At 35.4% G+C, this 17,017-nt stretch overlaps 1 protein-coding gene across 1 annotated transcript in view; it reads right to left on the bottom strand.

Annotated features, from left to right (window-relative positions):
• Nucleotides 1-17,017, bottom strand: part of DNAH14 (dynein axonemal heavy chain 14) — a 367,193-nt gene that overhangs the window by 245,761 nt on the left and 104,415 nt on the right. Inside the window, exons 26-28 of the mRNA XM_049777552.1 lie at nucleotides 15,864-16,117; nucleotides 4,167-4,398; nucleotides 3,539-3,592 (exon numbers count right to left, since the gene is read on the bottom strand). Of these exons, the coding sequence (XP_049633509.1) occupies nucleotides 3,539-3,592; nucleotides 4,167-4,398; nucleotides 15,864-16,117 (540 nt within the window). The remainder of the gene's footprint in view (nucleotides 1-3,538; nucleotides 3,593-4,166; nucleotides 4,399-15,863; nucleotides 16,118-17,017) is intronic.

The following is a 17,017-nucleotide window of genomic DNA, read 5'->3' as shown; positions in this document are numbered from 1 at the left end:
ATTACTGTAAAATATTTGTTAATCAACTTTTGGTCACAATAAAAAATATTATTTAATAAAAAATTAAAATAATATTTTTATTTAAAACATTGTGATTTACAAAGTTATTCATAGTTTAGTGTCAGACATATAATGTTTTAACTCAAAACCTACAACCAATGTCAACTCCCTTCACCAATGTTCCCAGAGTTCATACTATGCCACCACTCCCACCCCAGCCTGCCATAATAACAGACTACATTTTAAAATTTAACCATCTTTGTTACTTGCATCCTATTGTTCTGTTATTCTGTATGCTCTAGGTAAGTGAAATAATCCAGTATCTATTTTCCCTTCTACTTTCCCTGCTTCATTACTTTTCTTTTTTCTTCTCTTGAAATTCCATTCTGCAATAATGGACAAAGAGGTAGTACTTGGGCAGATCTTGTCATCCTCCCCCCCCCACTTTTATTTAAAAAGCATCATAGAATCTTAGTGATGCTTCCTGAAAATTCTAATGGTAGGGACCAGTTCCTACACAGTTTAGACCAAGTGGGTCTCAGGTGCAGCTTGATAGAACTTACCCAGGCTGGCAGAACTTTAAAAGTCCAAGCCAAGCGGTTCTCAATTCAGATTTTTGCCAATCTGGATCTCCCTAGGCCCCAATGCAACTGCAGCATCTTTGGAGCCAGGCAGGGAGGAGGCAGAGCTGTCCTCCCCTGTGGATCCCATTACACTCACCAGTAGCATTTCCTTCCACTGGTTGTGGGAATTAGACCCTATTGTTAGTATCTAAGATTTAAAATTAACTGTAACCTAATGTTGATGTTAGAATATGACATGACTTTACATAGAAAGAACATACAAATAACATTGCTTTGGCTTCTGTACTCTGCTTGTTCAAGGAAGTTAACTGCTGTAAACCTAGCTTTGCTGTGAGCCAAAGTGCAGCCATGACAGATGCAATATTAAGGTAGAAAGACTAGGCCCAGAAGAACAGCCAGTTTCTGGAACCAGATCCTAGGGTAAATACCAGGAAATACATCTATTTAAGGCTAAACAGCAGCTAACAGTCAGCCAGCTGAAAATCGAACCCTACACCCTGGGTTTGCAGAAAAGGGCAGATAAACAGATGACACCGCACCCTGGATCTGGGGACCCAGCCATCTGACTGATGCTACATTTAAAATAAAACAGTCCTAGCCCAATCTTGTACTAAGGACCAATAATTTTAAAGATCAACTACCCAGAGGCAGGAATCCCCTAGACTGAGCCCTAGGTACCCTTTAAATTTGGTATGTCAGCCATTCTTGGACCCTCATTTCTTAGGAGATGTTGGATCCCAGCATACTGGAATAAACTCCCTTGCACTAACTTTACGGCAGGGGTCTCAAACTCGCGGCCCTCGGGCCGTTTGCGGCCCTCCGTACAACATTTTGTGGCTCGCGGCCGGCCTTCAAATATCGCAGTATTCGCGATTATTCGCTTACCGAATAATCACAATAAAAATCATATTAGTAAGAAAAAAATCGCATTAAAGATTTGCATACCCCGAGCAGTTCCATTGGGGTATGCAAATGTTTAATGTGACTTTTGCGTTTTTATTCTTACTAATGTGATTTTTTATCGCGAATATTCAGTAAGCGAATAATCGCGAATACTTTGCGCCTAGCACAGAGGTCATTTCCGCTGCTCCTGCCCGCTGTCCCTTTTTTTGTGTGTGTGAAATCCCTTATGCGGCCCTGCCTCACCCCGACTTTGCCTCCTGCGGCCCCCAGGTATATTGAGTTTGAGACCCCTGCTTTACGGCCTATCTCCCTGGTGATCTTATGGATGGCGGATCCTGAGTTCCGGATTTAACACTTGTCATTTTTTTAAATTAAAAATCTTGACATTTTATCATACTTTGGGGGAGGGCGTTTTTATTTTAAAAAGTGTACTTGCAGTCAGAATGATATTGCAGTGGGTAGAAAGGGCTTTTGTCATATGACTGACCTGGGTTTGATCTCTGGCAGCCCAAATTGTCCCCCAAGCACCTCCATAAGTAATTCCTGAGTGCAGAGGTGGTGTAATCCCTTTGCATTGTTGGGTGTATACCCCCCCCCCCAATAATAAAAATGGTGCATTAAGATATTTATATTGAGAACAAAATTGTTTGGTTCCCTCTCAGTTTTGCTCAGCAGTTTAAGTGTCTGATTCTCACCTTCATCTGAACCTACTAGGGTTTATTGGAAGGCAGTTTCCAGAAAGAAGACAAGAGATTATATTTGCTAGTGCACTAAAAATAAATCTCAATCATCTTCTTTGTTATGTTTTATTTTTGTCTGTTATATTTTTAATATGCTAAATGAGCACTAAGAAAGCAAAGTCTCAGAGGTTATGTGCAAATAAATTGACAGCAAAGCATTTGGATAAAACACGCAAAACAAAATAAGTTGGAGTGTTTTGAAACAATAAAATTTTGACAGATATATGACACTTTAATAAGTATTGCTAAATATCACATGACAGATAATTTGCAAGCAAAATAAGCTGACATAAAACTGCAGTCATCTGGGGCCGGAGTGGTAGGGCATTTGCCTTGCTCGCGACTGATCCTGGACCGACCTGGGTTCAATCCCCAGCGTCCCATATGGTCCCCTGAGCCAGGAGCGATTTAATTTCTATTATTTCACTATTGGTCTCCTGAAATTCTTTTCTGAGACAGTAAACAACAGGTCTACCTGTGCAAAAGTTGAGGACCGACTCATTTCTTTTCCCCACAAAGAGCAAATTCCTCCCTCCAATCTGATGCCATGGCGATTCTAACACTGCGTGATGGGGACTAATCTCCATGTCTTGAAGACCAAGTGGAACTCAGAGACCGTTTGATGACTGATAGGACTGATGATGTACAAGTATCTGTACCACAAAGGGTGTTCACAGCAGGTTTTATTAGTCTTAATTCTCCTGGACACTTCCTGGCTAGTCAAGGTGATAAAGAAGAATATAGAAGGTTCTCTCAAGACTTCTCTTTTCTCCACTTCATTTAAGTTAGCAGCAATAATACCTGTAGACCCTCATTTGTTCTTAATTATTATATTTTTCAGTAAATAAAAGTATAGGGATGTTAGAGCAGCACCACCAAGAGTAACTTCTGAATAAAAATCCTGAACATTGCTGGATGTAGTCTGTAATGTAACTACTACAACAGTAGTCTAAATTTTCCAAAATAGATAACTATAAATAAAATTTATAAAATAAATTTGTCTTAATAAAGCAGTACTTATAATTGATTTTATATAAATAGTAATGTCCTAAATCAGATATTTTTAGAAAAGATTTTCTACCCATCAAAAGTCTGATAAACCCTGTATTAAGTAGTCAAGCTAAATAAAAGTCAATTGCACAATGTTTTAAGTTTCTATGATACCCCAAGTTCTATTTCGTTGGCTTTAAATGAAGCATTATACTTATTAGTAGTTAATGTCAATAGCAAATGTTATTATTTTACTCCTGAATAAATGACTTCTTTCATATGTACAATATTTCTCACATGTATCTACATATATTTATTTACCTTATAATCTAAATTTTCAAAGCAGTTGAAGACCACACAATGTTTGCCTAAGGACTGGGAAACAATAATATTTTAGTATATTTTAGTATAGTATAAAAACTTAAAATTTTATAGCATAAATTATTTTTATCTCTATATTGCAGAACTTGATAAAAAAGAATACATTACATACAAAATTCACAAGACTTAATTATAAATATTAACTATATAATTCAGTTGATTATGGTCATGGAGTATAAAGATCATGTTTTTAAATAAACCTTTATAAAATAGAAAAAGCATTAAAGCGATGTCACAAAGTTTACTAATTCTCTCATACAAACAAGCAAATATATATATATATATATATAAAACAATGTTATTTATCACAAGAGGTGAACAAAAGATTGTGTATGGAGCTCAAATTCAATGAATAACTACACAAATAGAAAAGGTACAAACTTTTCCTATTTATTAATTGGTTAATTTGTTAATCCAAGTAAATCAAAGCTTGCTGAAATATGTTTGTTGCCAAATTCCAGCATACAAAAGACTTTGAAAAACCAATGAACTGCACAACTTAAAATGCATGTGCTAAATTGATAAATTTCATGAATGGTACGTTATTCTGGATAGAAAAACTACTTACTTTTGCTAGGTCTTTGACACTCTCAGTTTTTCCAGTACCAGCTGGACCAGCAAGACAACCTGCTAGATTCAAACGTATTGCTTCAGTGAGAGTTAGCCAGCACCTGTCAGTGAGAGGTGTAATAACCAATCTTGGGGAGCAACCCAAGTACTCATAACCATAAGTAAAACTGGCATCTCCTTGAGATACATAGCACAATTTTTGTTTTTCATTCCATTTATATTGCAAGTGTCTGAAACGACATTTTAAAAGAATATTATTTGAGCAAAATTATTTCTAGTTTGCCTTCATTAGCTGAATTATAATATAGATCAAAACAAAATGTTGATTAAAAGCATAGAAATCAAACAAAGTCAAATGAAACATCATACAAAAGAAAGTCAAAGTCATAGAATCCATCTGTCAAAATGAGACTGAACTGGAGGAGAATGGAGGGTAACAAAACCTCAGTGAAATGAATACCTCACCAATAATATTTTAGATTTTAGATAATAATATTTTATTTTATTTTTTGCTTTTTGGGCTACACACGGTGATGCTCAGGGTTTACTACTGTCTATGACCTCAGAAATCGCTCCTGGCCTTGGGGACCATATGAGATGCTGGGGGATCGAACTGCAGTCCCTCCTAGGTTAGTGCTTGCAAGGCTAATGCTCTACCATTTGTGCCACCACTCTGGTCCTAAGATGACAATATTTTAGATAAATACCTCACCAATCTATTTTAGATTATTGTTCAGACCTGAAGAAATAATACAGTTTTGGGGTCAGGAAGTCAGTTAGGGAGTGCATGGCCCTGATACAAGACAAACTCTTTAGCACTTACCCTGAGTATGGTTTTACTCATAGCACTTAATCTCTCTTAAAAAATTAAATTACTGTGATATATGAAGCCATAAGATTATTCACTATTGAATTCCAGTCTTACAATGTTCAAACATCCTTCACCAGTGTCCACTGCCTTTCCCTCCTACCCCACAGCTTGCTTCTATGGCAGTCACTTTTCTTTTTTTCCTTTTAGACAATGTGGTTTGCAATGCAATTACTGAAAGAGTTTCATTTATATTACTTCACCTCCTTTCAGCATCCAGTTCTTGTCCAAAGTCAACGCTTCCCACTATCATTGCCATGGTGTCTCTGATCTAATCTCCTTTCCCAATGTGGTAAATTTTCTTTTAATGACCAAACCGCTTGGCCTTTTTTTATTCTTATCCTCCTCCTAATATTATTATTTTCCCCCTATATGATTTTTATATCTTGCAAGTGAATATATAATCATTTCTTTAAAAAGCTAGGTATTGAATTTCCATATGACCTAGCAAATCTGTTCCTGGGTATATATGATCCCAAAACACAATTCTAAAGAGGCAGCTACTGTCCTATGTTCACTGCAGCACTTTTCATAATAGCCAAAACATGGAGACAACCTAGGTACCCAGTAACAGATGAGTACATACTACATAGCCATTTGAAGACATGAAGCTATGAAATTTGCTGATCATGGATGGACATAGAAAGTATCAAACACTTAATCTTTTAATCTCTGCTAGATTAAGACATTAGTTTACTCCTATTCTGATAAGGCATTGTATACTTTTGCAAAACTGAATTAAGTTTTTATTTATATTAAATGTTATCTGATCAGGTTTTTTTACATTTGTAGATTTTTTTTATTACAATCCTTACTTATTAGTGCAGATACTTTAACGGTATCTATAATATCTCCTAGTTTGAAGCCAATATTCCCTTAGGATAAAAGAAAATTTTACTTCCATAAGCTTATTCAAATTTACCCCTTATAGTTTCCTTAATTTGAACACACTTACTAAATATTGCATTTGTAGGATTAATTTATTTTATGTAAACCTTAAAATATATTAGCACAGAATTATTTATAATATTAATTTTTATTTTTGGTTTTTGGGTCTCACAGGGCTCAGGACTTACTCCTGAAGTGTTTCAGATCATATGGCATTTGGGCAAGTAACCAACCCACTCCCCAGTTCCCAAATATGAGATAAAAAGGAAATATAGTAAAAGAACAGCAAATGGTCAAAGTCATCAGAACTGAAGAAGTCTATGAAGAAGAACTTAAATGAAGGGACAGTTGAAAGTGTTTTTTGAGACATTAGTAGAGAAAACAGGCACTCTGGTGATGAGTAATTGGTAATGGAATCACGGACACATGAAAAGTATAATTAACAGTATTATAAATTCCAGTACCTCAATTAAAATCGCTTTAAAAACAAAATAAAATGACAAAAAGCAATTGATAATTCATCAATGACTGTACTGAATATTGAGACCTGGAAGATAGCAAACATTCAAGGACTCATCTTCCTGAAGAAAACAGCCTTGCTGAATCATGCTGCTGCTTTGGTGTGATGTTGGCATAAACAGAGGAATGATATAAGAATTCTTTCATTGAATTTATTATGGTTTCTAGTAAGTTTGTAGTTTAAGATGTTGCTCACTATAACTAGGATCTTTACTATAAGGTAGATGAGAGTAGTTAAGGGATCTTGAAATACTTGTGGGGAGATTAGCATAGGTGCCTTCATTGTTACTTCTTCATTGTTACTATAAACTATGAGATCTTGATAAAAATAAATTTATAAATACTTTTAAAGAAAACTACAGTAAGACTTTCAGATAAACCCATTAAAATGACATGGCATTCAACTTACAAAGATTTTCAAACAGTACATAGAAATATTAAAGAAAAATATTTACATTAAATTTATACTTTGGACATTTTTATATCAATGCTAGAAATATTGAGATTTGATAGCCAATTATATTGTTTTACTTTTACAATATTATGAGTTAAATTTGTAGCTTTGCAATGTGTATTCTTTTTTTTTGTTTTGTTTTGTTTTCGGGCCACACACGTTTGATGTTCAGGGGTTACTCCTGGCTAAGTGCTCAGAAATTGCTCCTGGCTTGGGGGGACCATATGGGACTCCAGGGGATCAAATCGTGGTCCTTCCTTGGCTAGCATCTGCAAGGCAGACACCTTACCTCTAGCGCCACCTCGCCGGACCTTGCAATGTGTATTTTTAAGAATAAATTCTTTAATTAAATCATGGTCAGATACACGGTTACATAGTTGTTCATGATTGAGTTTCAGTCATTCAAAGTACCACTCTCTGGACCAGTGCATATTTCCAGCCACCAATGTCTCTTCTCCCCCATGATCTCCTCTGCCTGCCTCTGTGGCAGACATTTTTCTTCTCTCTCTCTCTCTCTCTCTCTCTCTCTCTCTCTTCATCCTCTCTCTTTCTCTCATTTGTTTTTTCTTTTAGACACTATAGTTTGCAATATTTACAATATTGTTACTGAAAAGGTATAATATAGTGATATGTATTTTTCTAATTTCACTGAAATAAGGAAATAAACATTTTATTCATTTGCCACATAATATATATGCATACAAATGATTAGTACAATAATGTTAATATCTGTAGCAGTTAAATATTTTGTGATAATTTAAAATCCATTCTCTTAACATTGTTTATGTAATGTTAACTATAATCACTGTGCTATATATTATATTCCCAATTTATTTATTTATCTTATAATTAGAAATTGGCATCTTTAAACTCATTTTTGCCTCTTGGAAAACCAATTTTAGTTTATTTTTGTTACACATATGTGTAATATCATACAGTATTTTCCTTTTTTTTTTTTTTTTGGTTTTTGGGCCACACCTGGTAACGCTCAGGGGTTACTCCTGGCTATGTGCTCAGAAGTTGCTCCTGGCTTGGGGGACCATATGGGACACCAGGGGATTGAACCACGGTCCATCCAAGGCTAGCGCAGGCAAGGCAGGCACCTTACCTTTAGCGCCACCGCCCGGCCCCAGTATTTTCTTTTCTAACTCATTTCACATTGCATAATACCATCTAAATCCACTCAAGTTGGGTCGAATGGTAGGATTTCTTTCTGTCTTATGAATAAATGAATGATAATTCATTCTAAACTTAGATCACAACTTCATCACTTGAGTAAATTTGGTTGTTCCGAATCCTGGCTATTTTGAATAACACATCTGTGAACATGGGATACAAGTGTATTTGAAACACTGATTTCATTTCCTTAGGCTAGACACCCAGAACAATAGTTGTTGAATTTATATGGTAATTCTACTTCTAATATTTGAGAAACTGCCAAATCTTTACCATAGTGTTTGTACCAAAGTATATCGCTCTTAAGGGTTCATAGAATTTGTATTTCTTTACATATTTCCAACACATTGGATTTTCCATCTTTCTTATGAAAACCATGTTAGGAGTTAAAAGTAGTATTTCAAGCATGCACTGTGCAAAGGTGTTATTTTCCTTCCCCAGAGTAAAATTAATAAATCTACTTATATTTCTCAAAAAGTAATATTTCATTGATCTAAATTTGCATTTATTTTATTATTGCTGTTGCTGGGTATCTTTTCATTTTCCTGTTGACTATATGTATGTCTTCTTTGAGAAAAATGTCTATTTAGTTTCTGGTCAATTTTAAATGTTCTTTGCTATGTGTTTTATGGTTTTTTCCCCCTATTTTTAAAATATTTGGACTCACTCAGCTGTTTTCAGGGTTCATTCTTAGCTTTAAGCTAAGCAGAGATCACTTCTGCTGGGGACCATAATCAGTGTGGGGTTTTGAACCTGGACTGCTAAATGCAAGGCAAGTGCCTATCAACTTTGCTATCTCTCTGGAACCCAAGGTTTTTATTTAATCTAATGGATATTAACTCATTTTCATATATAATGTTCAAAATATTATGACATTTCTATAATTTGGCTTTTTATTTTGTTTCTTTTTATGTGGAAAGTTGTGGGTTTTTTTGTTTTGTTTTTGTTTGTTTGTTTTTTTTGGGACACACCCGGTGGTGCTCAGGGGTTACTCCTGGCTGTCTGCTCAGAAATAGCTCCTGGCAGGCACGGGGGGCCATATGGGACACCGGGTGCTCAGGGGTTACTCCTGCTGTCTGCTCAGAAATAGCTCCTGGCAGGCACGGGGAACCATATGGGACGCCGGGATTCGAACCAACCACCTTTGGTCCTGGATCGGCAGCTCGCAAGGCAAACGCCACTGTGCTATCTCTCCGGCCCCCCCCCCCTTTTTTTTTAAGTTTGGTATGAGCTGTGTGTTTACTTTTTCTTTTGTTACTTTGCTTGGGTAGTAAATTAAAATTTGAAAAGCCATGCCAAGGAGAGTTTTACCAATGTTTTCTAGTAGAATATATATGATTTAAGATCTCACAGTCAACTTTTAAAATTTAAGTGTAAATTGATTTTTGTGTAAATCTACGGTTTAGTTACATTCTTTGCATTTAGTTGTCAAGTTTTCCCAGAATTATTTATTGAAGAAACAGTCTTTTCTGCATATTGTTATGTAGGGCTCTTTTTAATAAGTAATTGACCATATATATGTGGTTCTGGGTTATTTTTTCTGTTTCACTAATATATATATGTATATATTGGCTTTTATGCCACTCACTACCATATATTTTTATTATGTTAACTTGTAATAATTTTTGAAATTATAAAATGTGATGTCTCCAATTATCAGCTCTGTTCTCTTTATGTCAATTCTTTGGCTAATCAGAGTGAATTTTGAATACATAAAAGTTTTTTTCTCTATAAATGCCATGGCATTTTGATAGAGATTGCAATAAATCCATGGATCATTTTGGGTGAATGGGCATTTTTAATAAAATTAATCCATTCAGTCATTGAGCAATAAACTTCTTTCCATATATATATATATATATATATATATATATATACACACACATACATATTATAGAACTTCTATTTCTTTCATCAGGGCTTTAAAGCTTTCAATGTAAAGGTCTTTTGGTTTTTGGTTGTTTTTATTTGCTTGTCTGTTTGATTTTTAGGCCATACCAAGCAGTGCTCAGGGTTAAATCCCAGTGTTTTACTCAGGAATCACTCCCAGTGGTGCTCAAGGATCCATACTATAAAGATCTTTTACTCATTTTATTACATTTATTCCTAGATACTCTCTGGCACAATTTTAAGTGGAATCATTTCCTCATTTTTCTTTCTGGGTTTAAGTGTATAAAAAATACAGCTGATTTTAGGACCAGAGCAGTATATAGTGGGTAGGGCATTTGCTATGTATGCTGCTGACTTAGGTTCAATCCCTTGTACTACTTATGGTCTTTTGAATTTTACTATGAGTAATCCTTGAGCACAGAGCCAAGAGAAAGCATTGAACATACCAAGTGTAGACTAAAAATCAAAAAATAATTGGGCCCGGAGAGATAGCACAGTGGCGTTTGCCTTGCAAGCAGCTGATCCAGGACCAAAGGTGGTTGGTTCGAATCCCGGTGTCCCATATGGTCCCCCGTGCCTGCCAGGAGCTATTTCTGAGCAGACAGCCAGGAGTAACCTCTGAGCATCGCCGGGTGTGGCCCAAAAACCAAAATAAATAAAATAAAATAAAATAAAAAATAAAAGTAAGGGGCTGGAGAAATAACATAGAGGTAAAGCGTTTGCCTTGCATGCAGAAGGTCAGTGATTTGAATCCTGGCATCCCATATGGTCCCCCGAGCCTGCCAGGAGCAATTTCTGAGTGTAGAGCCAGGAGTAACCCCTGAGTGCTGCCAGGTGTGACCCAAAAACAAAACAAACAAAAAAATAAAAGTAAGTAAACTAGTTAAAAAAATATAACTGTTTTTGGCATGTTGATTTTGTAGCTGAAATTTTACAAAATTTATTGATATTTACATTTTTAAGTGTAATATGTAAGAATTTTATATATTATTACAACATCTGTACAAAGATAATTTTATTTCTTCCTTTCCAATTGTTTTTTTATTTACTTATCTTGTTTACTCACTTGAATTAGGACATTAAATACTATGTTGAATAAAATTGTGGGCAACAATTGTGGACAACTGGTATTCATTTTGTTTAGTTCTGTTTTGCTTTAGTCAGTGTTTGAGGGCTACTGCTTATGCAGTGTTCAGAGCCATTGCCAACAATTCTCAGGGGACTATACTGTGCTGGAAATGGAATCCAGGCCTCTGGCATGCATTAACATGAGCTCAGTCCAAGACAAAAATTCCCATTGTTGAAGTGAAAAGAGAGACCAAATCTATCAATCAAAATTAAATGCCTTACTGTTTTGTTTGTTTGTTTTTGGTTTTTGGGTTACACCCGGAAGCTCTCAGGGGTTACTCCTGGCTCTATGCTCAGAAATCGCTCCTGGGAGGCTCGGGGACCATATGAAATGCTGAGATTCGAACCACCGTCCTTCTGCACGCAAGGCGAATGCCTTACCACTGTGCTATCTCTCCTGCCCCTAAATGTTTTACTTTTAATAAGTAATTCATAGCTCCATTTGTTAATTTTTAGCTGCAAGTCAATCAAGTTTTTTGTCTTAATGACTTAGTAGCTTCTAAAGAAAAGTCCTTCAACATTTTTTGGGGGGGAGTGGAGGAAGGAGAGGCTTTTATGGGAGAGCCACACGCAGAGCAATGCGTAGGGGTTATTCCTGACTCTGCACTCAGGAGTCACTCCCTGGTGGTGCTCAAGAAACCTTATGTGCAAGGCAAATGTCTTACACACTGTATTATCTCTATGGTACCCTTCGACAGCTTTTCATAATCTTTGAGTGTCCTATGAGTTCTCTATGGCAAGTTGGGGCCACAGTAGCATATAAATCTGTGGTCCTAAAATCAGTCACAATATGCATCATTAAGCATCAGTGTGGGTATAAATATAGATACATATATTTAGCACACTGCTAAAATACCCTACTCATTGTACTATCTCTCCAGCCCCCCAATGATATCTTTTTAAAGCTGACTTTCTATTGTGTTTATTCATATCTTTATCCACGCATCAACAGGAACTGAATATGTTAATTGCGATGAATGTGAATATATTTAGATGTCTTTAGTGTGGAGTTTGTTTCGGTATTATGAGTAAATATCTAGAAGTGATACAAACAAATCATATTATATTTATTTATTTATCTATCTATTTATTTATTTATTTATTTGGTTTTTGGATCACACCCGGCATCACTCGGGTTACTCCTGGCTCTATGCTCAGAAATCGCTCCTGGCAGACTTGGGAACCATATGGGATGCCGGGATTCGAACCACTGTCCTTCTGCATGCAACACAAATGCCCTAACTCCATGCTATCTCTCTGGCTCAGTTTTTTTTAATTTTTAAAATTTTTTTTATTTTTTAAATTAGTATCTTTAAGCACCATGATTACAAATGTATTTAGTTGGGTTTCAGTTGTAAAAAAGGACACCCCCCTTCACCAGTGCAATATTCCCACTACCAATGCCCACATTTCTCTCCTTCCCCACCCCCTGTCTGTATTCGAGATAGGTATTTTATTTTTCTCATTCACTAACTACCATTGTCATGATAGTTGTTGTGTGTAGTTATTTCTCTAACTGAACTCACCACTCTTCTTTTCTGAGGTACATATCTATACTGTTTTCTATAATAAATGAACCAATTTACATTCTCATCAACATTGGATTAGGATTCCCTTCAATTCACAGTGTCTATCTTTATCTATTTTCGTTAGTGAGCTAGCTCATAGAGTTCGTACCTCATTGCTGTTTTGATTTGCAATTCCCTTTTAGGAATAAATGCTGAACCTCTTTTCATGTGGCTTTTGGCTTTCTGCTAGTCATCTTTGGATAAGTATGTATTCAAATTCGCTCTCATTTTAAAATTGGGTTAGTTTTTAATTACTGAATTTTATGAGTTTGTTTTATATTTTGGATACTAACACCTAATTGGATGTAACATGTAATTATCTTCCATCATTCAGTAGAATGTCTTTGTGCGTTTGTGTGTATGTGTGTGTATGTGTGTTTCTTTTGGAAGGAATGGGGGTTATTGGCCCACAACAGCTGTATTCAAGGGCTTGTTCCTGTTTCTGTGCTGAGGATTACTTCTGGTAGGCTTGGAGGACCACGCTCAAAGCCAGGGACTGATCCTGGGTTGGTAGTGTACAAGGCAGGTATCCTACCCTGCTCTATCATTTTTGGTCTTTGTCTTTTCATAAATCTTTCTTTTACTATGAATTTTTAAAAATCTGATTCAGGGACCAGAGTGGTAATACAGCAATATAGCATTTGTCTTGTATGCAGCTGACACAGGACAGACCTGGGTTCGATCTCTGGCATTCCAGGAGGTCCACCAAGCCAGGAGCGATTTCTGAGAACAGAGCCAGGAGTAACCCCTGTGCTCCATTGGGTGTGCCCCCCCAAATCTGATACAGTTATTTATTTAATTTTGCTTGTCATTGATTTCAAGGCTCCAAACAGAACTCAAAGGTTTATATCAAGAAGCACATCACCTATATACTATATGGTTTCAGATTTTATTTACAAGTCTTTTAATATAATGTATTGATGCTATCTGAATTTCTGTAACATGGTATTTTGTAAACATGGTATATTACTTTGCTAACCTGGAGTAGGTATTCTTTTGCTATACTATAGATTTATAAATAAATACTAAATTAAAAATATTCAGGTAAAATATACTCAGCAGTGTTGTCTATCAAATATATCAACATGTCTCTGTTTCAACTTCCTTAGAGTTTAAGTTATAATAGTCTACTAAAGAGGTTCATGATAGCAAATACTATTTAAAAATTTTCTTTGCATGAAAATCAAAGACCTATTGCAGAAGGATACTGGCTTTTCTATGAACAGAAGAAACCAGGGAAAGAATAATTTAAAAGTTTGAAATTTCACATTTAGAAGAACTTTATACTTGATCAAACTGAAGCTAATGACTATTCTATATTTACATATTTGTACATAAAATGCTGCATACAATATATAGTAATTGACTTTAAGTAGGAAGGAGGCACTTCTAATTGGATAGCTGGATGGAAATGTTTTCCCCAATTTAGTCTGCTCTAGAATTGTCCAGTACAAAGAGAAAAGAGAGACTTAAAATAGTTTCTCTCATTATCTACTGAAATCTGCTTTCTGACTGAGAAACAAAGGGAAAAATGTAACCATGGGAAGAGTGCCGTCAGTTGGCAAGAATAAAGTAGTACATAGTTCAAATGCAGAAAAATCATTGTAAAAAAGAATAAAAGAAAAACCCATGAATATTATATTCAAGTTGTCTCCTTTGTCAACTTCAATTTATGTAAATCCTAGATAATTAAATATGATGTCTGAAAGTTTTTGGCAAAGAATTATTTTTTCTATAGATTGGAAAGCAAGAAGTTATTTGTATAATGCTCCCCAGACATACAATCAACCAATTTTTGATAAAGGAGCAAGAAATCCTAAATGGAGCAAGGAAAGCCTCTTCAACAAGTGGTGTTGGCACAACTGGTTAGCCACTTGCAAAAAAGCAAACTCAGCTAACACCATGTATGAAGGTCAAATCCAAATGGCTTAAAGACCTTGATATCAGACCTGAAACCATAAGGTATATAGAACAACATGTAGGTAAAACACTCCATGACATTGAGACTAAAGGCATTTGTAAGGAGGAAACAGCACTCTCCAAACAAATGGAAAAAGAGATAAACAGATGGGAATATATTAAGTTGAGAAGCTTCTGCACCTCAAAGGAAATAGTGTCCAGGTTACAAGAGAAACTATTCACCCAATATCCATCAGATAAGGGGCTAATATCCAAAATATACAAAGCACTGACAGAACTTTACAAAAAAAATCTAATTTCATCAAAAAATGGGGAGAAGAAATGAACAGACACTTTGTCAAAGAAGAAATGCACATGAAAAAATGCTCTATATCACTAATCATCAGGGAGGTGCAAATCAAAACAACTATGAGGTACCATTTCACACCACAGAGATTGGTGCACATCACAGAGAATGAGAACAAATAGTGCTGGCAGAGATGTGGAGAGAAAGGAACTCTTATCCATAGTTGTTGGGAATGCTGTCTAGTCCAACCTTTATGGAAAGCGATATGGAGATTCCTCCAAAAACTGGAAATTGGACTCCCATACAATCCTGCTATACCACTTCTGGGGATATACCTTAGAACACAAAAAATACAATACAAAAATCCTTTCTTCATGCCTATATTCATTGCAGCACTATTTACAATAGCCAGACTCTGGATACAACCAAGATGCCCTTAAACAGATTAATGGCTAAAGAAAATGTGGTACATATACACAATAGAATATTATGCAGCCATCAGGAGAGATGAAGTCATGAAATTTTCCTATACATGAATGTACATGGAATCTATAATGCTGAGTGAAATGTCAGAGGGAGAGAGAGATGCAGAATAGTCTCACTCATCTATAGGTTTTAAGAAAAATAAAAGACATTATTGCAATAATTCTCAGAGACAAAAGAGAGGAGGGCTGGAAGGTCCAGCTCACGACATGCAGCTCACCACAGAGTGATGAGTTCAGTTAAAGAAATAACTACATTGAGAACTATCATAACAACGTGAATGAATGAGGGAAGTAGAAAGCCTGTCTAGAGTATAGGTGGGGGTGGGGTGGGGAGGAGGGAGATTGGGGACATTGGTGATGGGAATGTTGCACTGGTGAAGGGGGGCAGTGTTCTTTACATGACTGGAACCCACCTATAGTCATATTTGTAATCAAGATGTTTAAATAAACATATTAATAGAAAAGAAAAGAAAAAAAGTTATTTGTATAAAATTATATTTTACATCTACCTACCTTGTCCACTCAAAATCATCTTTGTTAGAGATATTTTTAAGTAGCAAGCCATTCACTATATCTCTGCAATAAACATAAACAGCGAGCAATGATCCTAGCACTACTTTTATGCGAGAGTTACTAGACTCCAGCCTTATTCGTTCCATAATCACATCTAGGAAATGGAGTATATCAAAATGAACTTTTTCCAACTCTTCCTTTGCTTGAGAACTCCTAAAGCTTCTGAGGCAATTATCATAAAATATGATCTGGCTCTGAAAAATTAAGATAGAAATATAATTAAATCAACATGTTTAAATTAATTATATGTCATTTGTGATATGAATTTATTTGTGCATGATAAAAGGGAACTTAAACACTGGTGTGTATAAAAGTTAATGATTGCCTCTCCATTAATTTTTATTGTCTTATTTATTAATAAATAAAAATATGGTTCTCATCAATATCTATATTTTTAAACGATGTATCCTTAAACCAATACTATTAGGCTTTTATAACCTGGAGCAATGATAATTATGCTAGAAAATAAGGTAACATAAGTACTATTTTCCCCAAGTAGATATTTATATATATTAATAGATATTTTAAATCTCACTATTCTCATATTGTTGCAAAAAAAAAGGCTACTTGATTGAGGTTAGATTGACCTTCCCCAAGGATAAACAATGAGGCTTATAAATTTTGGATTGTATCGGGCCACTCAATAAGATAGCACTTATTGAAAGAGAAGTATTGTAGGTGAAGGAGAACAATGAGTGAATTGATGAATATATTGAATCTCAATTGCCTAAGAAACAAAGTATACAGCCATAAAGAAATAAATATAGAATGAGCATAGACGGCATAAACATAATAAATTTTTTCTAGAGGAGAAAAGAGGGTTCTAAATAGAAAATCTGCAATTCTAATCCTTTTGATTGTAGCAGCAGAGTCTCTGACTTTCGTATAAGATGCCTCCATAGAGGCACAACAAAAAATAAATCAATAAGTGGCTAGATATTAAGCTTTAGAAAGGGCATAGGAGCAAAAGTTTGGAGTCTGGGAAAGATATTTTCTTAAAGGAGCATATTTGATCATTTGAATTCCTAGAAATTCACAGAAAAGTGCAGGTCAATTTGTTATAATTGTCTTACTCTTGCAAACAACACCTTGAC

The sequence above is a fragment of the Suncus etruscus genome, chromosome 7 (genome assembly GCF_024139225.1).
Source record: "Suncus etruscus isolate mSunEtr1 chromosome 7, mSunEtr1.pri.cur, whole genome shotgun sequence".
Lineage (NCBI taxonomy): Eukaryota > Metazoa > Chordata > Mammalia > Eulipotyphla > Soricidae > Suncus > Suncus etruscus.
Note: the sequence above shows the minus strand (reverse complement) of the source record. Positions and strands in the feature narration are given on the sequence as shown.